At 45.2% G+C, this 26,560-nt stretch overlaps 1 protein-coding gene and 3 long non-coding RNA genes across 14 annotated transcripts in view; 2 read left to right on the forward strand and 2 right to left on the reverse strand.

The window, feature by feature from the left end:
• The window catches only part of CERS5 (ceramide synthase 5), a 36,620-nt gene extending 14,710 nt beyond the window's left edge, over positions 1-21,910 (reverse strand). For all 11 annotated transcript variants that reach the window (XM_077954171.1, XM_077954172.1, XM_001102810.5 and 8 more), the window contains exon 1: positions 21,684-21,910. Coding sequence is in view for 8 of the 11 variants with exons in the window: in XM_001102810.5 (XP_001102810.4) it covers positions 21,684-21,880 (197 nt within the window). In the remaining 3 variants the exon portion in view is untranslated. The remainder of the gene's footprint in view (positions 1-21,683) is intronic.
• Positions 216-9,444, reverse strand: LOC144332871 (uncharacterized). Its single transcript, XR_013401067.1, has 3 exons — positions 9,161-9,444; positions 3,610-3,757; positions 216-1,851 (listed from the first exon to the last, which is right to left on the reverse strand). It is a non-coding gene; the product is annotated as an uncharacterized LOC144332871 (long non-coding RNA).
• LOC144332868 (uncharacterized) lies at positions 1,941-9,560 on the forward strand. The gene is made up of 3 exons (XR_013401064.1): positions 1,941-2,512; positions 3,861-6,243; positions 9,472-9,560. It is a non-coding gene; the product is annotated as an uncharacterized LOC144332868 (long non-coding RNA).
• Positions 17,746-20,420, forward strand: LOC144332869 (uncharacterized). The gene is made up of 2 exons (XR_013401065.1): positions 17,746-17,804; positions 20,075-20,420. It is a non-coding gene; the product is annotated as an uncharacterized LOC144332869 (long non-coding RNA).
• Positions 21,911-26,560: the final 4,650 nt, after the last annotated feature.

The raw sequence follows: 26,560 nt of genomic DNA on the forward strand, positions 1-26,560 counted from the left end.
AATAAAAAAAAAATTAGCTGGGCTTGGTGGCAGGCGCCTGTAGTCCCAGCTACTTTGGAGGCTGAGGCAGAATTGTTTGAACCCTGGAGGTGGAGGTTGCAGTGAGCCGAGATCGCGCCACTGCACTGCAGCCCAGGCGACGGTGCGAGAATCCGTCTCAAAAAAAATAAATAAAAAATAAAAAATAAAAAGAGGTTATGAGATGATTTCTAAAATTTCTTTTTCTGTATCTAAGATTCTATGATGTTATCATTGATTGATTATAATTAATTTCTAACTTTTGAATCTTTGAAAATTGAGGAACTATTCCTTGGTTCTTCAAGAAGGATCTTACTCTCCCCCACAACCAGAGATTTCTATGAATATCAGCACTAGGAAAAGCTCTATATTGCCACTTTCAGGATAAGTCAAAACCAGTTTTAGCCCTTAGCATCTTAAGGAGTCCCATAATGAAAATATGACTGGGAGGTGTAAAATGGAGTGCCATTGATCTATTTTCTTGAGCTGCATTTGAATCTAGAATATATTGTCTCTAAAGGAGGGATTGAGAAATAAGAAACTTTTCTCCCTCTATGAAAACTTTTTACCTTATCACCAAAGTTCCTGAGCCATAGGGTAATATTTATTCAGAGCATAAAGTTAGCCACATCTGTAACACATTCTCTTTTACACAGGTGGTAAAAAAAATAGTTCCATTCAAAGGCCAATGCTAGTGGATACATTAATTTACATTTACTGGTATACTATTCTGTATACCAATAATATTTTAATCCCTAACTCATGTTTAAACTCCTTCTAAACACAAATAGACTGCTTTCATATTTACCAACGTACTGTGCTCAGCAGTTGCTCAGTAACTGACAAGCAATAGGTTTTAGTGAAACCCACTCTTGTTCTATTGGAGCTCAATTCCGACCCAGGATTAATCAGCATTCAGAAGAGTAAATGAGGCAGTCATTCTTTGTTGTTGAGTTGATACCATATTAGAGATAAAAATCATCTAAACAACCCTGTCTCCTCCTCCTTTTCCTATCAACATAATTGCATGAAAATCCAAAGGCAGAAAACAGCCTTTCCAATTCCTACTCTTACCCCCAACCCAGGCTTCTTTAATCTGGAAGCAGTCAGGTGATTAAAACTCAGGACTTGCAGTTAGACAGATTTTACCAGCTTAAAGACCTTGTGATTGTTACATACCCATAGAATGGAGACAATATCTACCTCACAGGGTTAAAGATAAAATGATACAATGTATGCCTATACCAATACCTGACATTTAGTAAACATTCATTAAAGAGTAGCGATTATTATTTCACTAGAAACATATTTCAGTCTGGGTACTCCAGTACCTCCAGCAGAAAGTGAGAAGCAAGAAATCCTCTTTAATATAACAAGTCTATATTCTGCTCACCTGGGTGAAGCCAATTTTAAAATTACTATTATCTGGATCATGGTGTGGACTTAATAATCTAGCATTGTCATTAGCTCACATCCTGCCCTCATTAGTTCAGAGTTCGGTGAAAAGCATAAAGCTACTCATATCCAGTCAGTTCCAGCTATATGGAGCCTAAGAATATTTGACAAATACTTGTTAAGTGTTTATTTTGTGCCACAGAATGAAGCTTTATTATGATATTTTCCAGATGTGATTGGAAAAGACTCTTTTCTAATTTGTGATAAAAGTTAAATATATAGATTTAGTTACACAGTTAATGAATTACGTTACTGAAGAAAATGAAATTATTTGAAATTAATAGCTTTTGAGAAATTACTAATTCTACATCATACAAAAGGCTGGCATTTGGTATAACTTATAAAATAGGTATCTAGGCTGGGCGCGGTGGCTCATGCCTGTAATCCCAACACTTTGGGAGGCTGAGGCGGGTGGATCACAAGGTCAGGAGTTCGAGACCAGCCTATCCAACATGGTGAAACCTCATCTCGACTAAAAATACAAAAAGCCGGGCGTGGTGGTGGGCGCCTGTAACCCTAGCTACTCAGGAGGCTGAGGCAGGAGAATTGCTTTTACCCAGAAGGTGGAAATTACAATGAGCTGAGATTGCACCATTGCACTCTGACCTGGGCGACAGAGCGATACTCCATCTCCAAAAAAAAAAAAAAGATACCTAGGCTGGTCAATTTCCAGAGCCTGGCATTTATCCTTTCTGCTACATCAGCACTTCTCAAAGTGTGGTTTACAGACCCCTGGGGAATCCAGAGACCCTTTCAGTAGGTCTACAAGGTCAAAACTATCTTCATAATAATTCTATAATTTCATAAAAATCCTTTCTCTCTCATGAGAGTACAGTGGAACTTTCCACAAGTTACATGACATATAACAACAGACTGAATGCAGACGCTGACATGAGACTACAACTGCCAGATATTTTCAAAAATGTTAAAATGCTACTCTTCTCAGTTTTTTGTTTTGGAAAACAGTTATTTTTCATAAAATGTAATGAGTTCATTGTTATTTATTTATATTGAGACAGGGTCTCACTCTGTCACCCAGGCTGGAGTGCAGTGGTGTGATCACTGCTCACTGCAGCCTTGACCTCCTCAGCTCAAGTGATCCTCCCACCTCAGCCTCTCAAGTAGCTGGGACTACAGGTGTTGGCCATGCCCAGCTAATTAAAAAAAATTTTTTTTGTAGAGACAGGGTTTCACCATGTTTCCCAGGCCATTGCTATTTTTAAATGAATTAATAAATATGGACTGGGCACGGTGGCTAATGCCTGTTATCCTAGCACTTTGGGAGGCTGAGACAGATGGATCACTTGAGCCCAGGAGTTCGAGACCAGCCTGGGAAACGTAGTGAAACCCTGTCTCTGCCCAAAACACAAAAGTTAGACAGGTGTGGTAGCTCATGCCTGTGGTCCCAGCAACTTGGGAGGTTGAGGTGGGAGGATCGCTTGACCCTCGGAAGTCGCGCAGTGGGCTGTCATTGCGCCACTGCACTTCAGCCTGTGTGACAGAGCCAGATCCTGTCTCAAAAATAAAGAGGCTGGACCCGGTGGCTCATGCCTGTAATCCCAGCACTTTGGGAGTCTGAGGTGGGCAGACTGCTTGAGCTCAGGAGTTCAAGACCAGGCTGGCCAACATGGTGAAACCCCATCTCTACCAAAAAATACAAAAATTAGCCAGGCATGGCGGCACATGCCTGTAGTCCCAGCTACTAGGCAGGCTGAGGTGAGAGGATCTCTTGAACCCAGGAGGCGGAGTTTGCAGTGGGCTGAGATCTTGCCACTGCACTCCAGTCTGGGCAACACAGCAGACTCTGTCTCGATAATAGATAAATAAATAAATAAATAGGCTGGGCGTGGTGGCTCAGACCTGTAATACAAGCACTTTGGGAGGCTGAGGCAGGCAGATCACTTGAGGTCAGGAGTTCAAAACCAGCCTGGCCAACATGGCAAAATGCCATCTTCTACTAAAAATACAACAACAAAAAATTAGCCAACTACTTGGGAGGCTAAGGCAGGAGAATTGCTTGAACCTAGGAAGCGGAGGTTGCAGTGAGCCGAGATTGCGCTACTGCACTCCAGTTTGGGTGACAGAGCGAGACTCCATCTAAGAAAAAAAAAAAAAAGGCTGGGCGCGGTGGCTCACGCCTGTAATGCCAGCACTTTGGGAGGCCGAGGCGGGCAGATCACAAGGTCGAGAGATCGAGACCATCCTGGCTAACACGGTGAAACCCCGTCACTACTAAAAATACAAAAAATTAGCCGGGCGTGGCGGTGGGCGCCTGCAGTCCCAGCTACTTGGGAGGCTGAGGCAGGAGAATGGCGAGAACCCGGGAAGCGGAGCTTGCAGTGAGCCGAGATCACGCCACTGCACTCCAGCCTGGGCGACTGAGCAAGGCTCTGTCTCAAAAACAAACAAACAAACAAAAAAATATATATATACACATTTTATACATGTGTAAATACAGAAAACATGTACATTTTCCCTATTTTTTTTTTTCTAAAACAGTAGACATTGATAGGTACTATCCACATAAACAAAAACTCTTTGGGATCCTTGAAAATTTTTTAAGATTGTAAAGGAGTCCTGAGATCACAGTTTGAAAACTGCTGTGCTCGATGATACTGAGAAATCATACTTTTAGTGTGGCTTTCTGTGTTCTCCAGGATCGATCCACGTTTTAAAACAATTTGTCAGACAAGATTTTTCCCTTCCTGGCAGATTTTAGTTAAGCAGGCATTTAGTGGTCTATAAAAATAAGCTACTACTTTCCACCTGTAACTCCACGAACACGAATCTAGTGACCCATCCTGACAGTATTAGATTTGTCCTACTTTGTAGAGATCATTTCATTCTGCCCTTTTCCTGCTCTCCAGATACATGGCAGCAGTTGACCTAAGCCTAGGTTAATTAGGATGAAATTACCTATTGCTTTTGCTTTTTCCTATCAAAGACAGGATCTATATACTAACAATGCTACTTTTGTGATTCATTACACCACTGATGAATATGAATTATACACAAATAAAACCAAAGTCTAGATTAAGCTTCTCGACTACTTTATGGTGGCAAGTAACACAAATGGGCTATACTTATGCTGAGATACTGATCTTAGCTTTCAGGGTGATCTGTGGGGCCTTCGGGTAGCCAGAAACCTTTAGTCTGTAGTCTCTGGCCTCATATACCTTACTGTATAATGCAAATGTTTTTTGTATATTTATTTAGAGACAGAGTCTCATTCTGATGCCTAGGCTGAAATGAAGTGTGGTGGTGTGATCCGGGCTCACTGCAACGTCCGCCTCCCGGGTTCAAGTGATTCTTGTGCCTCAGCTTCCCAAGTAGTAGCTGGGACTACAGGCATGCACCACCATGCCCAGCTAATTTTTGTATTTTTAGTAGAGACGGGGTTTCACTACATTGACCAGGCTGGTCTTGAACTCCTGACCTCAAGTGATCCACCTGCCTCCGACTCCCAAAGTGCTGGGATTACAGGCGCGAGCAGTACACTCAGCCACAAATGTTATTTTGTATGTGTGCAGCAATATGACCAGATTGAGAAACACCAGCTTAGATCAATTTCTAGAAAAATATAAAGTGCCAAAGTAGATATATAAAAAGAACAGGAGTTTAAGACCAGTCTGGGCAACATGGTGAGACCCTATCTCTACAAAAAATTTTTAAAAATTAGCTGGGTGTGGTGGCATGTGCCCATGATCCCAGCTACTAGGGAGGCTGAGGCAGGAGGACTGCTTGAGCCCAGGAGGTAGAGGCTGCAGTGAGCCCTGATTGTGCCACTACACTCCAGCCTGGGTGACAGAGTGAGATGCTATCTCCAAAACATAAAATAATGAAATAAAATAAAGTTTGGGAGTTAAAGATGAGTTGAGTTTTGTTTTTGCTGAATCTCAAGTACCCATGGGACATTAAAATGGAACTGTCTCGGATGCAAATACACTTGGAAAAGGGGCTTGGGTATGATATAGAGAGAGAGAGAGAAAGAAGAGAATATATGAATACAAATGAATAAGAATATAAGTGGTAGCTAAATTTGTGGGGGTGACTGTGATTACATACCAAAGGAATATAAACTTAAAAGAGAACTGAGGTCAGAACCCTGAACAACATCAGCATAAAAGGTGAATTTAGGGGACAGGAAGGTCAGAGGTGGAGTTGTATCAAATAAGGGAGAGACCAAGACTAGGACTTCAGTATCTACTAGATTTGGCAATTTGGAGATCTGTAGTAACCTTTACCAAAGAAATTCCAGTAAAGTAAAGACTCTAAAAGACAGCAGTGAGTTAAAGCAGTTAAAGACACAGGAGGAAAGAAGTAGAAATAGCCAAGACCCTCAAGCATTTAGGAAAGGGAATGCCCTCAACTTTGTTATCAGAATCACTCAATCTAAACTAATCACATCTAAAACCAATCTCCCTGTACTCTTTACTGATCAGAAATTGCATTCTACTTATCCCTCCTTTTTTCTATTATCTTCAGCCTCACTCTCAACTTGTTTCTTCTCATCAGATCTTAAACATGCTCAAGTTTTTCACATCTTAAAACATCCCTGCCGGTCCCTAGCACCCTCTGGCCTTCCCCGACCTCACAACTAAACTCCCACACATTCCTCAACTCACCTTCCTCTCCCCTCTGGCTTCTGTCCCTACACTCCATTGAAGCTGTTCTTGCCAAAGTTGTCAATGATCTCCTTATTGTGAAAACAAATGGATGCTTTTCAGTCCTCTATCTTACTTGACCTTTCAGCAGCATTTTATTAGGTTGGTGCAAAAGTAATTGCCATTACTTTTAATGGCAAAAACCACAATTACTTTTGCACCAACCAAATCATTAATGACTAACCTTCTTCTTGAAATGCCCTTTTCTCTTCCTTACTGCCATACTCTTCCTAATCTTCTCCCTCTCCCTCTCTGGCAGTGGAACTAGACTGCCTGGTAAGCACTGCTAGTTGAGTCACCTTGGACAAGTTACTCTGTGCTTCAGTTCTCTCATCTGTAAAATGAGGATAACAGTAGTGCCTGCATACCTCATAAACTTACTAATGAGGATTCAATGCCTAGGACAAAGTAAACACTTACTAAACACCCACTTTGAGATGGAGCATCCCTCTGTCACCTGGGCTGGAGTGCAATGGCGTGATCTTGGCTCACTGCAACCTCCACCTCCTGGGTTCAATTTTGCCTCAGCCTCCCAAGTAGCCGGGATTACAGGTATTTTTAGTACCTGTTCAGGACCAGGCTGGTCCCGAACTCCTGGCCTCAAGTGATTCACCTGCCTCGGCTTCCCAAAGTGTTGGGATTACAGGTGTGAGCCACTGTGCGTGGCCTATACCAACTATTAATATTATCAAATAACGTATGGCTGTCATTCCTCTATCTCCTTTGCAGTTTATTTTTCCTCTGCCTTTTCCTACAACATGGTGTTTCCTCAGGGTTCACTTAGAGGTTCTTTTTGTACTCTACACATTCACCCTCACTAACCTCATTCAATTACGGTAGAGGGTCTCAAGTATGGTCTGCAGACCCCTGAGGGTTCCTGAGGCACTCTCAGGGGCTCTACAAACTAAACTATTTTCATAACAATATTATTATTTGCCTTTTTCACTGTGTTGACATTTGCAGTGATTGTGCAAATCCATGGTAGGTAAAACGTTATGGTACTTTATACCAAATCAAGGTAGTGACACCAAACCATACTAGTAGTTACTATACTGTAGAGCTATGTCTTCTCAATTTTTAAAATATGCCAGTTTTGCTTAAGAATGTCCCTGATGAAGCACTACAAATTATTACTTTTATTAAATCTTGACCCTTGAATATGTTTTTTAAAAGTATTCTGTGATTGGGCACGGTGGCTTATGCCTGTAATCCCAGCCCTTTAGAAGGCTGAGGCAAGCGGATCACTTGAGGTCAGGAGTTTGAGACCACCCTGGCCAACATGTTGAAACCCAGTCTCCACTTATTCTGTGATAAAATAGATGTACCCAAAAAGCACTTCTGATGCATACCAAAGTATATGGCTCTCAAGGAAAACCATTTGTATGACTATTGCGAGCAGAATAAACTAAGTCACTTTTTCCATAGAATACCATTTTTACCTGAAAGGACTGACAAACTAATGTCATTCAGCTCTTGAGTATTTAGCAAACACTTTCTCAAAAATAAATGACGCCGGATGCAGTGGCTTACGCCTGTAATCCCAGCACTTTGGGAGGCAGAGGCGGGCAGATCACCTGAGGTCAGGAATTCGAGACCAGCCTGGCCAACATAGTGAAACCCTGTCTCTACTAAAAATATAAATATTAGCTGGGTGTGGTGGCAGGCGCCTGTAATCCCAGCTACTCAGGAGGCCGAGGCAGGAGAACTGCTTGAACTCAGGAGGCGGAGGTTGTAGTGAGCTGAGATCCTGCCACTGCACTCCAGCCTTGGCGACGGAGCAAGACTTTGTCTCAAAATAATAATAATAATACTAGAAATAATTATAATAAATGATGTGAGCCCGTCATTTCAAGAAAAGCACTGTTGCCAATGATAAAATTCAAGCTTTCAAGTTAAACTTAGAATGTTTAGAAAACTTTTATCTGAGGCCGGGCGCGGTGGCTCAAGCCTGTAATCCCAGCACTTTGGGAGGCCGAGGCGGGCGGATCACAAGGTCAGGAGATCGAGACCACAGTGAAACCCCGTCTCTACTAAAAATACAAAAAATTAGCCGGGCGCGGTGGCGGGCGCCTGTAGTCCCAGCTACTCAGGAGGCTGAGGCAGGAGAATGGCGTGAACCCAGGAGGCGGAGCTTGCAGTGAGCCGAGATCGCGCCACTGCACTCCAGCCTGGGCAACAGCGTGAGACTCCGTCTCAAAAAAAAAAAAAAAAAAAAAAAGAAAACTTTTATCTGCCTTTCAGCCTGACAACTCAATACTTAAGACTTTTCTGATGAGATTGGTTATAATGAGATAAACTAATAGGATTTTTTTTTTTTTTTTTCTGAGTCAGAATCTCACTCTGTTGCCAGGCTGGAGTGCAGTGGCATGCACGATCTTGGCTTATTGCAATCTCCGCCTCCTGGGTTCAAGCGATTCTCCCGCCTCAGCCTCCTGAGTAGCTGGGACTAGAGGCGTGCACCACCACGTCCAGCTAATTTTTGTACTAAATTTTTGTACTTTTCTACTAAAATAGAGATAGGGTTTCACCATGTTGGCCGGGATGGTCTCGATCTCTTGACCTTGTGATCCACTTGCCTCAGTCTCCCAAAGTGCTGGGATTACAGGTGTGATTTTTAAATATTGTATAATATCATATTGACATGTGGGACATTTGTATAACTGAATGAACCAGTATTTTCCAAATGATGGATACATGATGTCCATTCAAAATGTAATATAGGCCAGGCATAGTGGCTCACGCCTGTAATCCCAGCACTTTGGGAGGCTGAGGCGCGCGGATCACCTGAGGTCAGGAGTTTGAAACCAGTCTGGCCAATATGGTGAAACCCCATCTCTACTAAAAATACAAAATTAACTGGTCATGACGGCACACACCCGTAATCCCAGCTACTTGGGAGGCTGAGGCAGGAGAATCGCTTGCACTCAGGAGGCGGAGGTTGCAGTAAGCTGTGACTGCGCCATTGCACTCCAGCCTGGGTGACAAGAGCAAAACACCACCTCAAAACAACAACAACAAAACACAATTAACATAGAACAATGGATTCTAACATAATAAAATGGAAAGCTCATTAATATGGCTTCAGATTCAACTTAGCAATCAACGTTTAAGAAACTGCTACTTGTGGCTGGGTGGGTGGCTCACGCCTGTAATCCCAGCACTTTGGGAGGCCGAGGTGGGCGGATCACAAGGTCAGGAGATTGAGACCATCCTGGCCAACACGGTGAAACGCTGTCTCTACTAAAAATGCAAAAATTAGCTGGGTGCAGTGGCGCATGCCAGTAATCCCAGCTACTCGGGAGGCTGAGGCAGGAGAATTGCTTGAACCAGGGAGTTGGTGGTTGCAGTGAGATCACACCACTACACTCCAGCCTGGCGACAGAGCGAGACTCTGTCTCAAAAAAAAAAAAAAAAAAAAAAAAACAACTGCTACTTGTGTTTTGGTGTAGTATCAAAGATAAACATCAAATTATTTGAAAGGGCTATTAACATACTTCCTGCTTTTCAATGACAAAGCTGTATGAAGCCATCTTTTCTTCATACTTCAATCAAAACAATATATTACGAGAGATTGAATGCAGAAGCTGCTAGGATAATCCAGCTGTCTTCTATTAAGCCAGATATTAAAGAGATTTGCAAAAATGTAAAATCAACGCTGTTCTTCTATTTTTTCTTTTGGAAAATAATATTTTTCAAAAAGCTTATTTATGTTAACGTGTAAATCGATGTATTAATAATTTTGTCTATTTTCTCCCTTTTTGTGGAGAACGAGGTCTTGCTATGTTACCCACACAGGTCTTGAGCTCCTGAGCTCAAGCTATTCTCCTGTCTCTGTCTCCTAAGTGCTGGGATTACAGGTGTGAAACACTGCACCTGGCCTATTGTTATTTTTAATGAACTAATAAGCATTTCTTAAATTTCTTTTTGAGAGAGAGTTTCGCTCTGTCACCCAGGCTGGAATGTAGTGGCGCTATCTTGGCTCACTGCAACCTCCGCTCCTAGGTTCAAGTGATTCTCCTGCCTCAGCCGCCCAAGTAGCTGGGACTATAGGCATGCACCACCATGCCTGGCTAATTTTTGTATTTTTAGTAGAGACGGGGTTTCACCGTGTTGGCCAGGCTAGTCTTGAACTCCTGACCTCAGGTGATCCACCCACCTAGGCCTCCCAAAGTGCTGGGATTATAGGCGTGAGCCATTGTGCCCGGTCAGCATTTCTTAAATTTCTAAACTTTAATTTAAAACATGGTAAAGTTGATGGGTATATGTAACCCACATAAACAAAAGCTCCTTGGAGTCCTCAGTAATTTTTAAAAGTGAAAAACAATCCCTGAGAACAAAAAGTTACAATACATTCTTCTGAGTAAATTCTTAAAAGAATAGGATTCCCTGTGTACAAGGTACTGCACTTTTCAAGATACCTATACCACCAAACCCAGCATTTCTTTCATGGTCTGTGCTCAAGTGATCTTTGGTTTCCTTTGAGGGCCATTAAAAAAAAAAATTGCCGGGCGCTGTGACTCATGAGGTCAGGAGATCGAGACCATCCTGGCTAACACAGTGAAACCCCGTCTCTACTAAAAATCCAAAGAAATTAGCCGGAAGTGGTGGCAGGTGCCTGTAGTCCCAGCTACTCGGGAGGCTGAGGAAGGAGAATGGCATGAACCCGGGAGGTGGAGCTTGCACTGAGCTGAGATCGTGTGCCACTGTACTCCAGCCTGGGCGACAGAGCGAGACTCCACCTCAAAAATAATAATAATAATAAAATCAAATAAAAACAAAATTGGCCCAGCCTGGGCAACATGGTAAAATCTTGTCTCTACAAAAAATATAACAATTAGTGGCCGGGCGTGGTGGCTCACGCCTGTAATCCCCAGCACTCTGGGAGGCCAAGGCGAGTGGATCACCTGCGGTCAGGAGTTTCAGACCAGCCTGAGGAATATGGTGAAACCCGTCTCTACTAAAAATACAAAAATTAGCTGGGTGTGGTGGCACGCCTGCAGTCCCAGCTACCCAGGAGGCTGAGGTAGGAGAACTGCTTAAACCTGGGAGGCAGAGGTTGCAGTGAGCTGAGATCGCACCACTGCACTCCAGCCTGGGTGACAGAGCAACACTCTGTCTCAAAAAACAAAACAACAAAAAAACTATATATATATATATATATATATATATATATAAAACAATTAGTAGCCAGGTGTGGTGGCATGCACTTCTGGTCCCAGTGACTGGGGAGGCTGAGGTGGGAGGATTGTTTGAGCCAGGAGGTGGAGGCTATTGCATTGCCATTGAATGCCATTGCATTCCAGCCTGGGTGACAGAGTGAGGTTTAATACATATTTTAAAAATTTATCAGTATTAGTTTTTAATAGAGAAAATATTGATAGATATAACCCATATAAACAAAAAATATTTGGGGTCTTCAATAATTTTTTAAAATATAAAAGAGTCCTGAGAGCAAAAGATGTGAGAACCCACTGCTATATAGCATAGGGATCTCAGGAGTCAAGAAGGAAGTTATGTAGCTGGGCCTGTAGTTCCAGCTACCATGGAAGCTGAGGTGGGTGGACTGATTGAGGCCAAGAGGTCAAGGCCGTAGTGACATCAGGCCTGTGAATGGCCACTGCATTCCAACCTGGGTAATTGTGACGGTTAATACTGAGCGTCAACTTAATTGGATTGAAGAATGCAAAGCAGCGATCCTGCGCATGTCTGTGAGGGTGCTGCCAAAGGAGACTAACATTTGAGTCAGTGGGCTGGGAAAGGCACAGCCACTCTTAATCTGGGTAGGCACCATCTAATCAGCTGCCAGCATGGCAAGCAGGCAGAAAAACGTGAAAAGACTAGACTGGCCTAGCCTCCCAGCCTACATCTTTCTCTCCTGCTGGACCCTTCCTTCCCTCAAACATCGGACTCCAAGTTCTTCAGTTTTGGGACTCCGACTGGCTTTCCTTGCTCCTCAGCTTGCAGAGGCCTATTGTGGGACCTTGTGATAGTATGAGTTAATACTTGATAAACTTCCCTTTATATATCTATCCTATTAATTCTGTCCCTCTAGAGAACCCTGACTGATACAGTAATAAAGCAAGATTCCACCTCTTAGGAAGGAAAATTAAAAAAAAAAAAAAGGAATTACTCTACTAGAGTCACAACATCTCAAGCAGAAGTAGGTTTCAGAGTCATTCATTCAATAAACACTTACTGAATAGCTAATATGAATGTACAAAGTACTGCATTAGATACCTACAGTTTCATGGGGGAGACAAGTCCATACACAGAGCCCAATCTCAAGGTCATCCCCCAAAAATAGGGCAGTTCATTCAAGATCTCTGAAATGGTTCTCTTCAAATTCCAGCTGTGACCTGACAAATGTTTCTGACATTATTCACTTTACCTAGCTCCTTGACTTCACTAAAGTCAAGAGAATATTAGATGAGGAAAAAAGAACTTGTCCAAAAAAATGATCAAACCTGAAACAATAATTGACCCTATCTAGACAGAAGCAAAAGAACCTACTGTAGGCCGGGCGCGGTGGCTCAAGTCTGTAATCCCAGCACTTTGGGAGGCCAAGACGGGCGGATCACGAGGTCAGGAGATGGAGACCATCCTGGCTAACATGATGAAACCCCGTCTCTACTGAAAAATACAAAAAACTAGCCAGGCGAGGTGGCGGGCGCCTGTAGTCCCAGCTACTCAGGAGGCTGAGACAGGAGAATGGCGTAAACCCGGGAGGCGGAGCTTGCAGTGAGCCGAGATCCGGCCACTGCACTCCAGCCTGGGCGACAGAGCGAGACTCCGCCTCAAAAAAAAAAAAAAAAAAAGAATCTACTCTAGGCCAGGCAGGGTGATTCACGCCAGTAATTCCAGCAGTTTGGAAGGCTGAGGTGGAAGCATCACTTGAGTTCAGGAGTTCAAGACCAGACTGGTAAACATGGCAAAACCCCCTCCCTACAAAAAATACGAAAATTAGCCGGGCACAGTGGCACATGCGTGTAGTCCCAGCTTCTTGGGAGGCTGAGGTGGCAAGATGGCTTGAGCCCAGGAGGTGGAAGTTGCAGTGATACCAGATCGTGCCACTGCATTCCAGCCTGGGTGATAGAGCAAGACCATGACAAAAAAAAAAAAAAAAAAAATCTGTAATAGATGTTTTTCTCAGGGAACACATGTAGATTGTATCTTTTTTGTAAATCTAATCATTCTAATGTACTAGAAGAATTCTACTGAGAGGACACTGAAGTGAATTCAGGCCAAAGTGGTAGGATAAACTCATTTGTTCCTTTCATTAAACATATTTATCTTTTTTCAATGGATAATTACACAACTTAATGCATTTGCTTAAAATAGAAACACAAACACACACAAGTGATAACCACTGATTTTCTTGCTCTCTCCAAGGGTAGAAATCATGGTTTATTCACCTTTTCATCCTTGGCTTATTTATTTTTACATTTATCTTGTCCAGCTTCTAAAACCATGACATATAGTTTGATATGACATATCCTAAGCTTTCAATAAATAGATGTTGAAGAATGAACAGATGAACAAATGGGTGAAAACTTAATTCTCAACTAAGAGGCAAAGTGTTTCATGGAAAAGTGCCACTCGTAAGGATGAAATTAAAACTCAGCCTTACCCTCCTGGGTCATCAGATAGCCTACCAGCTCGGTGCTTATCAAGTGTAGGAGATCACTGATTTCTGGGGAATCAGATGCAAGTTAACCGATTTCAGTCTATAACTGGAGATTTCCCTAAACACAACCATGACATTCTGATTTAGTTTGAGACATTTTATGCCTGTAATTGAGACTGTTTACTAATGCTGACAATACCCAAAAACTGAAAACTTACAAGGAATATCTTTATAAGAAAACTTGTATTTTACAGAAGAGATATAGTAAGAGTGTGACTATTCTCAATGCCTTATCAGAGCTGTGCAGTTCTGCATGAACATTTACCTACTTGACAAACTTGCTTATAGATCATTAACACTGAGAAGATATATGTAAAAAGGCAAAAATATAGAGCAATGCTTGGCTAGAAGCAACTGTCAAAGATTACTCAAGCCACCCGGCCCAGTGGCTCACGCCTGTAATCCCAGCACTTTGGGAGGCCAAGGCGGACGGATCACGAGGTCAGGAGATCGAGACCATCCTGGCTAACACAGTGAAACCCCGTCTCTACTAAAAATACAAAAAATTAGCCGGGTGCGGTGGTGGATGCCTGTAGTCCCAGCTACTCAGGAGGCTGAGGCAGGAGAATGGTGTGAACCTGGGAGGCGGAGCTTGCACTGAGCCGCGCCACTGCCCTCCAGCCTGGGCGACAAAACGAGATTCCGTCTCAAAAAAAAAAATTTACTCAAAATAGAATATAACCATTCATTTGAATATTTCAGGAAATAATTTACATTTAAAAATCTTACTTTCACTAAAATTTCTTAGATTCATTGTTTAAAGGAACATCCAATACCTCTGCATCATCTTTTAATCCTAAAAAGTATATCACATGTGAATTTACATTAAAATTATTTTCTCAATTATTATTAATATTGTCTGAATTACCATCATCACCACTGTCCAAAAGAAATATAATGTGAGTCACATGTGTAATTTAAAATTTTCTTTTCTTTTTTGAGACAGGGTCTCGCTCTGTTGCCCAGGCTGGAGTGCAATGGTACGATCTCGGCTCACTGCAACCTCCATCTCACAGGTTCAAGCGATTCTCCTGCCTCAGCCCCCTGAGTAGCTGGGATTACAGGCGCCTACCACCACACCCAGCTAATTTTTGTATTTTTAGTGATGGGGTTTCGCCATGTTGGTCAGGCTGGTCTTGAACTCCTGACCTCAAGTCATCTGCCCGCCTCAGCCTCCCAAAGTGCTGGGATTACAGGCATTAGCCACTGTGCCCAGCCTGTAATTTAAAATTTTCTAATATCCACATTTTTTAAAAAGTGAAATTAATGTTGATAATGTGTTTTAACTTGATACGTCAAAAGTACTGTCAATATGTAATCAATTAAAAATTGAGACCAGGTGTGGTGGCTCAAACCTGTAATCCCAGCACTTTGGGAGGCTGAGGTGGGTGGATCACCTGAGGTCAGGAGTTCGAGACCAGTCTGGCCAACATGGCAAAACCCCATCTCTACTAAAAATACAAAAATTAGCTGGGTGTGGTGGTAGGTGCCTGTAGTCCCAGCTCCGTGGGAGGCGGAGGCAGGAGAATCACTTGAACCCAGGAGGCGGAGGTTGCAGTAAGCTGAGATTGTGCCACTGCACTCCAGCCTGGGCGACAGAGCGAGACTCTGTCTCAAAAAAAAGAAAAGAAAAGAAAAAAACAAAGAAAAAGAAAAAAGGAAATAAATGGAAACATGTGCAAGAAAATGAATCACTACTCTTGTTGTCAGTTTCATGACAGGCCAGCAAATGAGTCTATTCAATCCCCACTGAGAGAGAATGGCATTGAGAAGACTCTTTAGACACTCCAGTGAGGTTGCCTTGAAGTAGTGAGAGAAGAGGGGATTGGAATAATGAATAAGCAGCGGTGAAAGCTCTCAGCTATCTCCTGTATAATTCACAAAACTGTTTTCTTCTAGCAATATAAAACATATTATAATACCGTATTTAAAATAAATGAACCTATATAGATCTGATGGTATCAATACTGTCTCAAACTCCTACTTGATCCTAGGGAAAAGTGCGCAAGGGACTAAATACCAAGTTTCAAACAATTTTATCTTTAAGATTCAGTTTAAGTCAGATCCAACAGGCTACCTGAACTTGGACCACACCTTGGACTACTCTTTCCCTAAATCAGCACACAATATTCAAAGAAGCAACAAGTGGAAGACTTTCTTATCTCTCTTTTGGTAGGTAACAGTGGGTAGCCTGAGTGTGTGTAAGAGGAGAGGGGAGAAAGAGAAGCTATAGAACAGTGCACAACATGCGAGCATAGTATGGTGAAATTTAACAACAGAAACAAAGAAATTATAATTTCTCCTCTCTTAAGCCAGATATCTATTTCAGATTGAAGATCTAGATTCTGGGTTACTCCTCAGGGCATCTGAGTAGATAAGAGTAGACTCTTCTCAATCATTCTATAAATACTCACTTGCTACACTGAGGCACTGTGCAAGAGTACAGTCCACTGCAATGCAACCAGTCAACAGAGGCCCACAAAGGCAAGCCTCTGTGCTTTGGAGGGTAATAATCACCTTTCTGCAGTTCTTTAACAAAATAGTTAGCTAGATATACTTAACTTATGGTCAGATGGCTTTCCAAATCATCCCCATCAGGTGAGGCTACAGTTCTCTACAGGGAATATGGAAACTTAAAAAATATTTAATAAATGCTCAGCGTGGTTGATGAGAAGGGAGAGAAAGTAAAAGCAAATCGTACCCTTTATATTTACTCTTTGGGAGATTCTCGAAACACAAATAGAGACTATTTATCTCTATAGTGTAAGACTCATTTAAATATGCAGTAATGACATGAAACAAACAAACAAAAAAAAGCAAAGTTGGCCAGATGCAGTGGCTCACGCCTGTAATCCCAGCACTTTGGGAGGCTGAGCAGGTGGATCACTTGAGGCTAGGAGTTTAAGACCGGCCTGGCCAACATGGTAAAACCCTGTGTCTACTAAAAATAGGAAAATTAGCTGGGCGTGGTGGTGTGCACCTGTATTCCCAGCTACTCGAGAGGCTGAGGCATGAGGACTGCTTGAACCTGGGAGGCAGAGGCTGCAGTGAGCTGACATCAAGCCACTGTGTTCCAGCCTGGGCAACAGAGTGAGACTCCGTCTCAAAAAAAGAAAAAAGAAAAAAAAAAAAAGCAAAGTTCAAGTCAAAAGGATAATATTAAATAAGAACAGGATGAGTACAGATTTGTTCCTTTTTTTTTTTTTTGAGACAGAGTCTCACTTTGTTGCCCAAGCTGGAGTGCAGTGGCATGATCTCAGCTCACTGTAACCTCTGCCTCCTGGGTTCAAGCGATTCTCCTGCCTCAGCCTCCTGAGTAGCTAGGACGTCAGGCGCATGCCACCACACCAGGCTAATTTCTTGTATTTGTAGTAAAAACAGGGTTTTACCATGTTGGCCAGGCCAGTCTTGAGCTCCTGACCTCAGGTAATCCACCCGCCTTGGCCTCCCAAAGTACTGGGATTACAGGCATGAGCCACCGTGCCTGGCTGATTTGTTCTTTAAAAAAAGAAAAATGTATATGAAGTGTGTAACAGGAAATTAATTTGTTCTTCAAATACTAGAATACTAGAACAAGAAGTTAAATCTTAACACTTGAAAGGGGGTTTAAGGAATAGGAAAAGATGGATGGCCCTATCAAACAGTGAAAGAGCACTGGGCTGGGGAAAAAGACCAGTTGTATATTGCAACCTCTGAAAAGCTGAAGGATGTTTCTAAGCCTTAGTAACTGTCTGTAAAAGGAGGTCGGAGTTCTAGCTTCTAACAGTCTGTGATTACTACATAAATCGCTTCTACAAACTAAATAGGTAGGATTTTAGAATGAGAAAAGGCATGCAAGGATTTTGGGCTCTGAAAAAAAAAAAAGAGAAAATGTGGGAAAGATGACTAATTGTCCCAATATACCTCTTTATTTCTCTCTCTCTCTCTTTTTTTTTTTTTTTTTTTGTGACAGAGTCTCGCTCTATTGCCTAAGCTGGAGTGCAGTGGCATGATCTCGGCTCACTGCAACCTCCACCTCCTAGGTTCAAGAGATTCTCCTGCCTCAGTCTCCTGAGTAGCTGGGATTATAGGCACACGCCATCACACCCAGCTAATTTTTGTATTTTTAGTAGAGACAGTGTTTCACCATGTTAGCCAGGTTGGTCTCCAACTCCTGACCTGAGTCAGCCTCCCAAAGTGCTGGGATTATAGGCATGAGCTACTGCGCCTGGCCTCTCTTTCTTTAAGAGACAGGGTCTCACTCCTTTGCCCAGGCTGGAGTGCACTGGCGCTACCATAGCTCATTGCAGCTTTGAACTCCCGGGCTCAAGCCATCTTCCTGCCTCAGCCTCCTGAGTAGCTGGGACTACAGATGCATGCCACCACATCTGGCTAACATTTTTATTTTTTGTAGAACCAGGGTCTCGCTATGTTGCCCAGGCTGATTTCAAACTCCTGGTCTCAAGCAATTCTCTCACCTTGGCCTCCCCAAGTGTTGGGATTACAGGTGTAAGCCACCATGCTAGGCCCCAATATTTATTTTTGAGATGGAGTGTCGCTCTGTTGCCCACGCTAGAGTCCAATGGCACCATCTCAGCTCACTGCAACCTCCACCTTCCAGGTTCAAGCCATTCTCCTGCCTCAGCCTCCCAAGTAGCTGGGATTACAGGCACCTGCCACTATGCTGGCCTATTTTTGTATTTTTAGTAGAGATGAGATTTCATGTTGTTGACCAGGCTAGTCTCAAACTCCTGACCTCAAGCGATCTGCCTGCCTCGGCCTCCCAAAGTGCTGGGACTACAGGCATGAACCACCGTGCCCAACCTCTACAATTTTTTTTTTTTTTTTTGAGACAGAGTTCCTCTTTTGCTCAGGCTGGAGTGCAATGGTGCGATCTTGGCAAACTGCAACCTCTGCCTCTCCAGCTCAAGCAATTCTCATGCCTCAGCCTCCTGAGTAGCTGGGATTACAGGTATGTACCACTATGCCCAAAAATACGAATTTTTGTATTTTTAGTAGAGATGGGGTTTCACCATGTTGGCCAGGCTGGTCTCAAACTCCTGGCCTCAAGTGATCTCCCCGCCTCGGCTTCCCAAAGTGCTGGGATTAAAGGTGTGAGCCACCATGCCCCGCCCCACCAATTTTTTTTTTAATTAGTTGGGCATAGTGGTGCGCACCTATGGTCTCGGCTACTTGGGAGGCTGAGGCGGGAGGATTGCTTGAGCCAAGGAGGTCGAGGTTGGAGTCAGCTTCATGCCACTGCAGTCCAGCCTGGGTGAGACTGAGACGCTGTCTCAAAAACAACAACAAAAGAGTGGAGTGGCTCTATTTTCTTTATGAAAGACCAGAACAGTAAAAGAGGAACTGGCAATTCAGCAGTGAATTCTATACTGAGGTAATGGGTCTTAAAAAACCAAAATAGAGAGAGTGCTTCTAGGGTTAAATTTTCCTAAGAGCAAACATGAGACAAACAAGGTGCCCGTCCTTACTGGCCAAGAGTTATCATACTAGAATGCTTTCAGTTCGGTATTCCCATCCACCTGTACTCCCCTGACACTGGAGCACCATAGAAACACTCAGATAGAATTCCCACAGGTAAAGGATCCCTTCCAGCAGCTCTGCCAGGGTATATATGTCTTCAGCCATCTGAGGGAACACTTTGGAATCTGAAGAGATACGTAAATTTATATAAAATGGGTGTTTATAAGCAACAAGCTATTTCCTCTTATCACTAACATGGGGAAATTTCCATACTGGCACATATTTATATGAAAAGCAGAGATCTTTTTCTATGAAAATCACCTTTTAAAAAAAATTTTTGTCCTGACTTGTGTATATTCCTTTGGAGTCATTACATTGCCTTCCTCCTTTTTTTTTTTTGGCCCTCCTATACAGAGACTATGGAAGAGAGTACCTGGATCTAGTTTATTCCAAAGAGAGACAAGCAGTTTGTGCCTCCACTCCAGATTCCAGGATGACTAAATACAATGATTACACTTAACAGAACAAGGCCGGGTGCGGTGGCTCACGCTTGTAATCCCAGCACCTTGGGAGGCCGAGGTGGGCGGATCGTGAGGTCAGGAGATCGAGACCATCCTGGCCTATACCGTGAAACCCCGTCTCTACTAAAAATACAAAAAATTAGCCAGGCGTGGTGGCGGATGCCTGTAGTCTCAGCTACTCGGGAGGCTCAGACAGGAGAATGGCATGAACCCGGGAGGCGGAGCTTGCAGTGAGCCGAGATGGCACCACTGCACTCCAGCCTGGTCCACAGAGCGAGACTCGGCCTCAAGGGCCAAGGAAAGCCATTTAGATCTTTGGGTTTCATTTGCTTCACTTAAGCATCTTTTATTTTTGCACTTGAACGTCTGGCAGAGCATTTTGATGATGACACACAAATACTACGAATAAATGGACGAGTGACTAGCTAAATAGAACACAATATTTTGAAAGATTTGAGTCAAAAATAGTAGGCAAATCGAAGAAGCAATCCCAAACAGATGCTATCTTTCAGAAATTAACAGATTGTTTCACCTGCAGCATAGTCCCATCCCAGAAAGGGCATTCCTGCATTACAATCATTTATGCTTGGATAAAGGCAAAACGAACAGCTGTCCAAGAAACACCCTCATTACCTGAGGCCTATGGCAAAAACACGTCTCCTTTCTTGGAGTCTAAGTAGACTTGATCAAAATCACCCACAGCTATAAATTCACATTATAATATCACACACCAAAGCCTCAGTGAATATCTTGGACAAACAGATATGATCCATTCACTTAAAGGTGAAATCACATGGTTGAACAAAGTATATTGCAATTCTGCTAAACTCATTTAGAAGCTGGCTCAAGGCCGGGTGCGGTGGCTCACGCCTGTAATCCCAGCACTTTGGGAGGCAGAGGCGGGCGGATCACTTGAGGTCAGGAGTTAGAGACCAGCCGGGCCAACATGGCGAAACCCCTTCTCTACTAAAAATACAAAAATTAGCAGGGCGTGGTGGTGCGCGCCTGTAATCCCAGCTACTCGGGAGGCTGAGGAAGGAGAATCGCTTGAACTGGGGAGGCGGAGGTTGCGTTGAGCCGAGATCGTGCCATTGTACTCCAGCCTGGGCAACAAGAACGAAACTCCGTCTCAAAAAAAAAGAAGCTGGCTCAATATAGCTGTCCTCTGATAAGCCCTATGGCTCTCTATCCCTTCGAACACTCCTCCTTCCATTTCAGGCCCCAAGGCCTGTTCTGCAACTAATCTGACATCTTTCCATACTTTGGAAGCCTCGGGCTCCACCACACCCTATCCCCACCAGATTTCTACCCTCCTACCAACAAACGTGCATGAGTTGACATACCAAACCAACTCCCAAACTAATCCTGTTCCCCTCAGTTCTCAGAAACGCAAGCGTCCTAACGAATCTTAAAATTCTGATGAATCCATTCCTTTCCCTTGGAACGTCTGGCCCTTGGGTTGACTCCTCGGCTTCCATGGTCACAACTAGCTGCGGTTCTCCTGGGCCCTTCCTATCCCTCTCTTCGGGGCCTCTGCCAGAGTTCACACTGAACCTGTTTCCTCATCTGTAAGACCCTTGGAGGTTGGGAGGAGGCCTATATGACCGCCCCCGCCAAGCCAACTCCGGATCTAACATTGAAGGGACCCAGCATTCCCCTAGACCCCCACTCTTTCTCTTGCCCACGCCCCAAACTCCTTCTCCACCCAGGCTCCGCTACCACCTCGCCCACTCGCCTAGCATCACCCGCCGCGGCCCAAGCTCCCCTAGCCCCTGCTTCCGGGCTTTCCCTGCAGTTCTGCTTCCGGCCCTCGGTCCTTCCCACAGCGGGGCGCCCCTGCCCTCGCCCGGCCCCTCGAGCCGCTCGCTCGCGGGCTCTCACCTTTCGAAGAGCAGCCTCACGAAGAAGATGCCCGCCGCCAGCGGGAACACCGAGAGGATGTGCCGGCCGCGCGGGTAGCCGTAGCCGTCGGCCGGCCCCTCCAGATCAGCCCAGGTCACGTTCTGGGGTAGCCAGAAGCGCTCGCTCCACAGCCAGCCCCACAGCAAGCTTAGGGGTCCCTGCGCTGCTGTCGCCATCTTACGCCCACCCCGAGCCACCGCCGCCACAAGCGTCAGCTGCTGCCACAGCCAACGGAACCCGCGGGGAGGCGGCCCCAGGGCGGGGCCCGACCAGCGGCCACCCCCTTCCGGCCCCTTCTGAACACCGCCACGGATCCGCCCGCCTCCCCGGCAGAGCCGGGCCTCTTCACCGCCCATCTCTCCTCCCGACCCACTTCCCTCACCGCAACCCGGGAACCGCCTCCGGGGATCCACGCCCCTTCCCGAGCCTCTGACTCGCCCAGCCGGGTCCTGGGGCCACGCCCCGGGCGGTGCTGGGCCCACCCTCTTTTGCTGCTAGTCTTGGCCGCGCTTCTGCTCCTCACTCACTCCTCCATCCAGCCACGGCCACACCCCTTATTTCAGGCCTAGCTCCTTTACGGGGACATTCTCCTTTCTCAGCCTGTCAGAATCAAGTACGTTCCCGCTCCCACCCAGGCGGTATCTCTGTCTCCACTCCCGGAGGCCAGATCGATCTCTCAGGTCATGGCTTCTCTTGGATCTCTGCTGGTCCTGCCCACTACTGTCTGCCACCAGAGTTCTTTTTGCTCCCAACCTTTTCTTCCCTTCGTGCCCCATGACCTCAGCCTACTTTCACTGCTTTATCCCTTAAAAATTAGTCACTTTGGGCCGGGCGCGGTGGCTCAAGCCTGTAATCCCAGCACTTTGGGAGGCCGAGACGGGCGGATCACGAGGTCAGGGGATCAAGACCATCCTGGCTAACACGGCGAAACCCCGTCTCTACTAAAAATACAAAAAACTAGCCAGGCGAGGTGGCGGCGAGTGCCTGTAGTCCCAGCTACTCGGGAGGCTGAGGCAGGAGAATGGCGTGAACCCGGGAGGCGGAGCTTGCAGTGAGCCGAGATGGTGCCACTGCACTCCAGCCTGGGCGACAGAGCGAGACTCCGTCTCAAAAAAAAAAAAAAAAAAAAAAAAAAAAAAAAAAAAATTAGTCACTTTTCCTCGGAAAAGATGGACTTAACAGTTTACAAAAGGCCGGGCGCGGTGGCTCACGTCTGTAATCCCAGCACGTTCGGAGGCCAACGCAGGCGGATCACCTGAGGTCAGGAGTTTGAGACCACCTTGGCCAACATGGCAAAACCCCGTCTCTACTAAAAATACAAAAATTAGCCGGGCCTGGTGGCGCTGTGCCTGTAATTCCAGCTACTCGGAAAGCTGAGACAGGAGAATCGCTTGAACCTGGGAGGTTGCAGTGAGCCGAGGTTGCAGTGAGGTTTGCAGTGAGCCGAGATCGTGCCATTGCACTCCAGCCTGGGCGACAGACCAAAGACTCCGTCTCGAAGCAGTAATGAAAATAAAAGAACAGTTTACAAAAATCCTTTTATTCTTCTCTTGGGGAAAAGGAAACCGAAGAAAAACAACTCGAAAAGGGAGGCACTTGTCCGGGCGCGGTGGCTCACACCTGTAATCCCAGCACTTTGGGAGGCCGAGGCGGGCGGATCACGAGGTTAAGAGATCGAGACCATCCTGGCTAACACAGTGAAACCCGTCTCTATTAAAAATACACACACACACACACACACACACACACAAATTAGCCGGGCGTGGTGGCGGGCGTCTGTAGTCCCAGCTACTCGGGAGGCTGAGGCAGGAGAATGGCGTGAACACGGGAGGCGGAGCTTGCAGTGAGCAGAGATCACACCACTGCACTCCAGCCTGGGCAACAGAGCGAGACTCCATCTCAAAAAAAAAAAAAAAAAAAAAGGGAGGCACTCAAAAAATATTCCTAAAGGCAGGGCGGGTGCGGTGGCTCACGCCTGTAATCCCAACACTTTGGAAGGCCAAGGCGGGCGAATCACCTGAGGTCAGGAGTTTGAGACCAGCCTGGCCAAATTGGTGAAACCCCATCTGTACTAAAAACAAAAATTAGCCAGGCGTAGCGGTGCATGCCTGTAATCCTAGCTACTCGGGAGGCTGAGGCAGAGAATTGCTTGAACCCGGGAAGCTGAGGTCACAGTGAGCCGAGATCGTGCCATTGCTCTTCAGCCTAGGTGACAGAGCGTCTCAAAACAAAACAAAAACAAAAAAAGGCCGGGCGCAGTGGCTCACACCTGTAATCCCAACACTTTGGGAGGCCGAGGCAGGCGGATCAAGAGGTCAGGAGATCGAGAGCATCCTGGCCAACATGGTGAAACCTCATCTCTACTAAACATACAAAAAATTAGTCCGGCTTGGTGGTAGTCCCAGCCTGTAGTCCCAGCTACTTGGGAGGTTGAGGCAGGAGAATGGTGTGAACCCGGGAGGCGGAACTTGCAGTGAGCCGAGATCGCGCCATGGCACTCCAGTCTGGGCGACAGAGTGAGACTTCATCTCGAAAAAACAAACAAACAAACAAACAAACAAATCCTTTAAATTTAATTTGGCTGGTTTGTTTGCGTATTTTTTTGTGTGAAGGAGTCAGTATCACACCCAGGCTGGAGTGCAATGGTGCTATTTCTGCTCACTGCAACCTCCGCCTCTGGGTTCAAGAGATCCTCCCTTCTCAGCCTCCCGAGTAGCTGGGACTACGGACACGTGCCACCACACTGGAGTAATTTTTGCATTTTTTGATAGAGCCTGGGGTTTTCACCATGTTGGCCAGGCTGGTCTCAAACTCCTGACCTCAAGTGATCCACCTGTCGCAGCATCCCTGTTGGGAATGAAGTTTTTGGTGTCGCAAAAAAAACCCCAAAAACAAACAAACAAACAAAAAAAACAACAACAACACAGGAACAAATGATCTTTCAGCAAGGCAAGCTTTACTTTCTGCAGAAAGGGTGCTACTCAAAAGCTGTCCAGCCAGGAGAACACACAGAACAAAGGAGACAGAGTTATTTATAATCTGACTCATCTACCCTACTGCTGTGTCCATTTTCCATTGGCTGAATAGGACCTCACATTTTACACTTTACCTGATTGGCTATTAGTTTAAAACTTTTTTAATTGGGTAAGGGGAACAGAACAAAGAAAGTAAAGGAAGTTGCCCAGGGATCTTTAGGGAAGCATCTCCAAATAAGGAATGGCATGCACTATAGGCTGGGGCTTGTCTAGTTCTGTCCAGGCATGCCGGAGCAAGCTAGGACAGCTGATTTGGAAAACACACACACACACACACACATAGTGGGTAGCAATCTTATAGTAAGAAATTGTGACTTTTTATAATCTTCAAAAAAGAACTTTCCCATTTCTCACACTCACAAAGTGCTGGGACTACAGGCGTGAGCCACTCCGCCCAGCCTAAAGTTTTTTTTTTTGAAACAGAGTCTCGGTCTGCAGCCCAGATTGGAGTGCAGTGGCGGGATCTCGGCTCACCGCAGCCTCTGTCTCCTGGGTTCAAGCGATTCTCTCCCCTCAGCCTCCTGAGTAGCTAGGATTACACGCAGGTGCCACCACGCCTGGCTAATTTTTGTATTTTTAGTAGAGATGGTGTTTTGCCATGTTAGCCATGGAACCCCTGACCTCAAGTGATCCACCTGCCTGGGCCTCCCAAAGGGCTGGGATTACAGGCTTGAGCCACCACACCCGGCTGAAATTTTTCTTTCTTTCTTTTTTTTTTTTTTTTTTGAGACGGAGTCTCGCTCTGTCACCCAGGCTGGAGAGCAGTGGCACGATCTCAGCTCACCGTAAGCTCCGCCTCCCGGGTTCACACCATTCTCCTGCCTCAGCCTCCCAAGTAGCTGGGACTACCGGCGCCTGCCACCACGGCCGGCTAATTTTTTGTATTTTTAGTAGAGACGGGGTTTCACCCTGTTAGCCAGGATGGTCTCGATCTCCTGACCTCGTGATCCGCCTGCCTCGGCCTCCTAAAGTGCTGGGATTACAGGCGTGAGCCACCGGGCCTGGCCTAATTTTTATGTTTTTATTAGAGACGAGGTTCCACCATGTTAGCCAGGCCGCTCTTAAACTCCTGACCTCAGGTGATCCACCTGCCTGGGCCTCCCAAAGTGCTGGGATTACAGGTGTGAGCCACCGAGCTCGGCTGGTTTGCTTCATTTTAGTTCAGTGCCTCTCAAACTTTAGCAATAGCTCAGATATTAGCTTGTCCCATCTCGCACAAGGAGAGTTTCTTTAAGTTCCTGGACCCCATCCAGAGAGATCCTGCTTTCAGGAGTTTGGGGGTAGGATCTACGAATTTGCATTTCCTATTTCTAACAAACTCGTAGGTGATGTCACTGCTGCTGTTCTGTGAGCCACTGCCTGAAGCCACTTCCATCCAAACCCAGCAATAGCTTCATGGTAACTACACTATATTAAGATACAGTTTTAAAGGGCTGGGAACGGTGGCTCATGCCTCTTATCCCAGCATTTTGGGAGGCTGAGGCAGGCAGATCACCTGAGGTCAGGAGTTCAAGACCAGCCTGGCCAACATGGCAAAAACCCACCTGTACAAAAATACAAAAATTAGCTAGGTATGGTGGCAGGTGCCTGTAGTCTCAGCTACTCTGGAGGCTAAGGCAGGAGAATCACCTGAACCCAGGAGACGGAGGTTGCAGTGACCCGAGATTATGCCACTGCACTCCAGCCTGGGCAACAAATGGAGCCTCCATCTCAAAAAAAAAAAAAAAAGATGTATTTTAAAAGGAAGTAATAAAATAAACCCAGCCCCATGGGATTTTCAATCAGCATCTCAAGGAACAGAAGACATACTAACTTAGCATG

This window comes from Macaca mulatta, chromosome 11 (genome assembly GCF_049350105.2).
Source record: "Macaca mulatta isolate MMU2019108-1 chromosome 11, T2T-MMU8v2.0, whole genome shotgun sequence".
NCBI classification, from domain to species: domain Eukaryota; kingdom Metazoa; phylum Chordata; class Mammalia; order Primates; family Cercopithecidae; genus Macaca; species Macaca mulatta.